The sequence below is a fragment of the Lycium barbarum genome, chromosome 1, assembly GCF_019175385.1.
Source record: "Lycium barbarum isolate Lr01 chromosome 1, ASM1917538v2, whole genome shotgun sequence".
NCBI lineage: Eukaryota > Viridiplantae > Streptophyta > Magnoliopsida > Solanales > Solanaceae > Lycium > Lycium barbarum.
Window position 1 is genome coordinate 156,503,198 of NC_083337.1, and position 6,425 is coordinate 156,509,622.

Genomic DNA, 6,425 nt, shown 5'->3' on the forward strand with positions numbered 1-6,425 from the left:
TCTAATTTTCTTCAACTTTTATTCAAAAAGTCAATACTAATCGGTAGTTTTTATATATATCAGAAAACATATATGTATAATTTTTATATGCAATATGTATAACTATATAAATTTGTTATAATTTTTGTATATGAAATATGTATTAAAAATATGTGTGTTTTGATTATGATAAAGTGCATAAAAATTGTATAAAATTTAATCAAAGTATGTATAAATTTTGAGAAAATATGTATAATAAATTTGTAATTTATACAAACCAGATTTCACACAAAGTTCATACACCAGAAAATAAATTTGTGTAAATTTTTATATGCAATATGTATAAATGTATAAATTCGTTATAATTTTTATGTATGAAATATGTATAAAAGTTGTATGTATATTTTGATTATGGTAAAGTACATATAAATTGTATAAAATCTAATCAAAGTATGTATAGATTATGAGAAAGTATATATGGATATTAAGCTTTTTGATTGATACGAACCACATTCCATACCCGTATAATTTTCAACATTTTTTAGATTAATTTGTATCGAATTTATTCGCATTCCATACACACTATGCCACATATATCTAAAAAATGATAGTATATAACAGATTCCATACACATTTCATACATATACTAGTTTTCAACATTTATACAGATTTCAAACACACAATGATCGCACATATCTCAAAATGATACAAATTAATTTTTATAGACAATTAATACACATGTCAGTAATAAAAAAAAATTGTAATATTAGTTTGAAAATTTATATTATGAAAGAAGATGAATTTTAGGTCTAGAAATGGTGTCTATCATAGAGGGAGAGAGGGAGAGAGAGAGAAGAATATTTTAAAAAAGGAGAAGAAGTTGATTGGTAACTATCCTATAATTAAGTCCACATTTAAAATCATATTCTTTTTCTTAAAAATGCCCAAAATCGTGGGTATCTCATTAAGTCCAAATCTGATATTCTATTTGGTATACTTTGTAATTTTGTTAGTATGTTTTGTAAATAAAAAAAAAATATCTTTATATTTTGTAATATAAACTGGTATTATTAAGTCATTTTCCCTTTTCTTATCTCTTTCGTGGAACTCATGGGCCATGGCACTATTGCCTTTAATAATTGAGTCAAGTTTTTATTAACTTTAAGTAAGCAGTCCATGTGATTTTTTTTTTTTTTAATGTGAAGATTTATTCATTCTGGGTCGACAAAACAACTAACGGGTCTTGCGTAAATTTGATTTGCCTTGCGAGAACTGGTCAACGAAATCAATAAAATATTTTAGTGTAAGAATTCCACTCTTGTTGCAGTGGAACTATATATCAATGAATCTCTTCTAATCTATCCAATAGAAATCACTCCAATGACATATGTCATCCAAAAGATGTTCCCCTGCTTGAGCTACATCAGAAACCACTCAATAGTAATTGGTTACTGACTCCTCAATCCATCATATCATATGCACTTCCTCAATGCTTATACGATCCTCTGGAAAAGGACAACAAATAAAGATAAGGGTGGCAACTTGATTTTGAAATAAGGCTATTTCAATTGATTCTCATCCGTGAAAGATTGTATACTCACCAAAACCTGTGTTAAAATTAAGGAAATACTGGCGGACCTAAATTGCACATATGCATTGTGACAAGGCAAATACCGTGTGTCAAATGAAACTCATGACGAACCTAGATTGGACATATATATGCATTTGCAATAAACCCAATGTGTGTCAAAATTAAGACTGCGACGGATCTTGATGGCTTGATTGTACATATGCATTGTAATAAGGCCAAAGCGTGTGTTTAAAAACATTGGCGGGACCTAGATAAATGTATTATTATAAGACTAAAACTTGTCTCGAAAGATAATGACCTAGATAGTTTAGATGAGTGAGTTCAAAAAGACTTGAAACAGCGAAGATAATTGAGCTCAGTTACTATACTTGGGTCATCTATCAGAGGTATACGGACAAATGAGTGGCAACCATCAAAACAGACTAATGTGGTAGCTCCACTACCCAACAGATGTGTGATAGACAGCTATCTCTAGGCTACAAATTATCGTTCCTCCAATTACCACGAGCAATCTTAGCTTGTTGAATTCGAACGTCCTTTATAATTACGACTTAAGTTCATTATAGTCCTGATTTTAATCCCAAAATTATAATCTTGAGGTCCCGGTTTCAACCAAACAGCACCTTACTAAAATAACAATCTCATGGATTTACTCTGCCTTTTGAAGGAGTAAAAATGATGTAATTGAGTTGTTGTGGTGCAAGTGATGTCAGCCATTTAGTTGGAATAACTGTTGAAATATAATCATGGAAACTCCCTTCTGGCTTGATTTTGACACACATTTTGGTGTATCCTGTGAAGTAATGGATTATGGGTCTAACTCAATCTCAAAAGCTAGCTTATGAGGGGAAGATTGTCCAAGTCCATATAAGGAGACCAGCCATCTCATTAACTACCGATGAGGGTTTTTTTTTTTTTCATTCATCAACACCCCACCTCATGCCCAGGGACATATGGAGCGTGGGCAATTTAATTTGAGGGCTCAACATCGGGTGAGATGGGTCCTGCTCTGATACCATGTGAAGAAATGGATCGTGGCCTAACTCAACCAAAAAGCTAGCTTATGATGGGAGGATTGCCCAAGTCCATATGAGGAGACCAAGTCCCGTAATTCAATCAATTATTCTGGTATAAACTAAGAGTTGAGCAGAAACAAAAAAAAGATTAATTTAAAAAAGAAAATCAAGGGGATCAGAATGGAAAATTACAAGTTTTTTTGTCATCCCGGTAAGTATGTATTTGAATTGAATTTCAAGTATATCTCACGTACATGGTACATTTCCTTTAGAGTAACTATTCGCAATATATCTAGCACTAGTTTGATGCCAATCAAAATAAGATATTAATTTATATTAAGATCAATGCACCTTGACATTCTTTATAACGCAAAGCAACTTCAACAATAGGAGGATACATTTGCCAGAACAACATTTAAGACGTACAATAACCAAATTATTATTTTATATTTTAAATAGGATTTAATTATAGACAATCTTCATGGTTAGAAAACCAATTAATAGCTCCAAAATCCCTTCCTGCAGCAGAGGGGACATCTTCAATCACTTTCTCATGTCCCTTTGGATAAAATATTCCAGTACGATCATCAGGTACCCACCAACTGTCATCATGATTTTTCATCACACCCTTGCTACTCTTCACTTCTTCACCATTCAGTTTAACTGTATCACTAATCATGTCTGGGGAAGTGCTTTTTCTATGATATGCTTTGCGCAGCATTGGCCTGTGTACAATACCGAAAGATTGTCAAAGGTGAACTTCAAAATATTTTAACAGTAAATCAGGAATTTGATGACTATATTCTAATTTTACTGTTGATAAACGAAACTTTTCTCGTGGAATTACTCAATTCACATGTCTCATTAACCTTGAACGTTTTGTCTTATTATAATAGTAACAATTAAGCCTAATTAAAACTAGTTGGGATCAGCTACACCAACGTTGCTTAATGCTTATGTTAATATGTGATTTGAATAGTGTGATCCCGTTCTGCTCTTAATTGTCCTTATATTCTCATACTTCAATCCTGCTATCACTTTCTCGCACCGATTTTAGTTGGTTTATTTTTCTCTTCCCTTTGTAGGACATGTTGGTTTCTCCTCTAAAGATAGTAGCTGAATCATTTCAGTGTATCTTTTCTTTTTATGGCAAAGTATAACTTTTGTGGGTGAAACATTACTTGTTTATTTAAAAGAAGGTGCCACCGCATTAGGGGTTACAAGATTAGTCCATGACAATATGATCCGTAGCTGGACATATATTTTCATGGTTGGCGCTAATTAATTCAAGCTAACTCATCTAAAATCACCCCATATATATAGGTTAATTTGAGCTAAATGAGTAGCCCAAATTGACGCATAAGAAAAGCTATTGAAGTATGTTTATGATTTTTTTTCTTTCTATTTGATATGTTAAATACTCATAATAAATGAAAAAAATTGTACTTATTAGGATTCTTTGGTAATTAAACAGATTATATGATAAAATAATGAAAGAAATTAAAATTTGGTTAGAGTTGTGCGAGATGGACACTATGATTTGTTATTTAACCCATCTAATTGACCCAATCAAGTAACTTTTGGCAGGATTGCTAAACTCGCTCATTTATTGATTCGACCCAATTCGACCCAACAAAATCAGACTCCTACCCCACATATTAAACTTCAGCAATCATAGAGTTAGCTAGATAATTAAAGGTAAGATACCCCAATCGGAGAGAGTGAGTAAATGATCTTTAACTTCTATTGCCATCTCTTTTCAATCCCAAAAGAGAGTGAGAGGTTTGCATCAATATTGAGTTTGATAGATTGGACAGAATATTTAGGCTTCACGTTATATTAAACCATGATCACACGCGCAATAACACATGTTCTGATAAGGGTTGCATGTGGCCAAAAAGATAATTTGCTAAATAATTTGTTATTTTGAGTTACTCAATCTAATTGAACTTAATTCTCAGCTGAAATTATCCGAAAACTCCATGACCTTCAAATTATTTCCATCAGGAGAGATATTGGTTAAGCACTAGATCCAAATTCTTCCTAATGGTTGTATTGCTACTTTAATTTTATATCCTCGAACAGCTAGGCCTCATAATTTGCTTATTTGCACCTTACCTTTCAGTGACAACAATAGATTGATGTATGTAGGACTTAATCCAAATTAAATGCAAGTAAAGGGCAAAATAGTTGTGTGTGTGTGTGTGTTTTTTTTTTTTTTTTTCTTTTTCTTAGTTATCTTCTTTTTTGCATTTCCTTCTCTGAATGGATGAAAAATGTCATTATTTCCTGGAGGGTCTTATTTGTGGACAAAGTCAATTGGTATAACCTGATCTCCCATGGTACAGTTTAAAATTTATCTCCCTAGTTACCTACTCAATAAGCTACTTATGAATTATGATCACTAGAGACCATCAATACAGGCATATTATCTATACAACAACGTCCAATGGAAAACCCGCATATCTCTCTAGCTACTGCAAAAGAAAAAAGAATTAGCAATGAATACCTTTTGTTGCTACACAGTAAAAATTCGTCAATAATTCAAGAACCTAGTGATAGATCAGAGATGAATTTTAATTTGTAGCTACTTTCCTTTTTTTTTTTTTTTTTGTAATAGTGCACTGCTCACTTTGTCTGAATTATAATATGCATTTCAATTAAAATTGGTATGGTAATCTTTCCACCATGTAAGAAACACTAAATGTACGTAACCATAGCCTAAAAAGGAAAAACACGATGGATTAATTTTACTTGAAATATACTACTAGTAAGCTTACTTGAAATACATGAAGTTCATGGACTGTGCTCCTCTACCACCTGCTGCAGTTGCCATTGTTCACTTCTTACAATTTGATGTACTTTTAGTTGATGTTGTGAGAGCTAGCCAAAGACTTTCCATTTTTATAATAGTACAATATACAAGGGTAGTTAATTGGTCATGGATAATTTAGTTTCCCGAGAAAGAGGGTAAGGATAATCATCTTAAAATTCGTCGCATATGCATCCAGATCCAATCATACATAGAAGAATGATGGACCATAATATGTCATCACGCCGATAATGTTAGTTCCACAGGATATGGAAGAGCTTGCTTCCACTACTAGAAGACCATGCAACTATATCCTTTTTTGTTTTCCTTTCCCCTAGCTATTTACAAAAATATCCATGACTACAGGGAAATTTGAGCTATTTACAAAAACATCCAAACTACTCAGTAGGCGTTTGGCCGTAGAAATCAAATATTGTTTCACTTTATTTGGAATATTTGAAATTGGAGTTGAAGATGGAGTTGTGTTTGATTATAGTTTTTACAAATGATATTTGGTTGTTTGAATGTACTTTTCCTGAAAAAACATGAAATATGATTTATACCCCAAATTTCTAAAAAAAAAAAAAAAAAACTAGCAAAATCACTCAACTTGAATAATTTACTCGAATCGCCATCTTTGTTGTTTTCTTCTTTATCCAAACCATATGATTCGTTAACTCTAATCTTTGTTAGTTTATGCAATATATAAAAATCATTAGTTAACTCTTATGCTTATTATTTTTTCAAACTAATCAACTCTTAAAGAATGTCAAATTTTTTTCTATGAAATTAAGAATATAGGGTAATAGAAAGTATATCATGCAACAGCTTGTAGAAGGGAAGAGAGAAAAATGATCAAAGGGGTAAGAGCCCATTTGGCTGTTTTCAGCAACTTATAAGCTATTTTCAGCTTTTTTGAGTGTTTGACTGACCAGCTTATAAGCCATTTTGTGCTTAAAATAAGCCCAAAAAAATAAGTTAGGGTAGCCCAATTTTTTTTATTTTTTTTTGGCTTATAAGCTGAAAA

The 6,425-nt window shown here is 31.9% G+C and overlaps 1 protein-coding gene across 1 annotated transcript; it reads right to left on the bottom strand.

Annotated features, from left to right (window-relative positions):
* Positions 1-2,162: 2,162 nt before the first annotated feature.
* Positions 2,163-5,533, bottom strand: LOC132622271 (uncharacterized). The gene is made up of 2 exons (XM_060336887.1): positions 5,367-5,533; positions 2,163-3,311 (listed from the first exon to the last, which is right to left on the bottom strand). The coding sequence occupies exons 1-2, from the start codon at positions 5,420-5,422 to the stop codon at positions 3,053-3,055; spliced, it is 315 nt and encodes a 104-aa protein (XP_060192870.1). The 5' UTR covers positions 5,423-5,533; the 3' UTR covers positions 2,163-3,052.
* Between the last annotated feature and the right edge of the window lie 892 nt (positions 5,534-6,425).

What these genes read in the sequence shown, in the direction of transcription:
- LOC132622271 (XM_060336887.1), bottom strand. Translation starts at nt 5,422, where the DNA reads ATGGCAACTGCAGCAGGTGGTAGAGGAGCACAGTCCATGAACTTCATG. An exon ending in ATGAACTTCATGTATTTCAA is followed by an intron (nt 3,312 to 5,366) that starts GTAAGCTTACTA and finishes TATTGTACACAG; the next exon opens with GCCAATGCTGCGCAAAGCAT.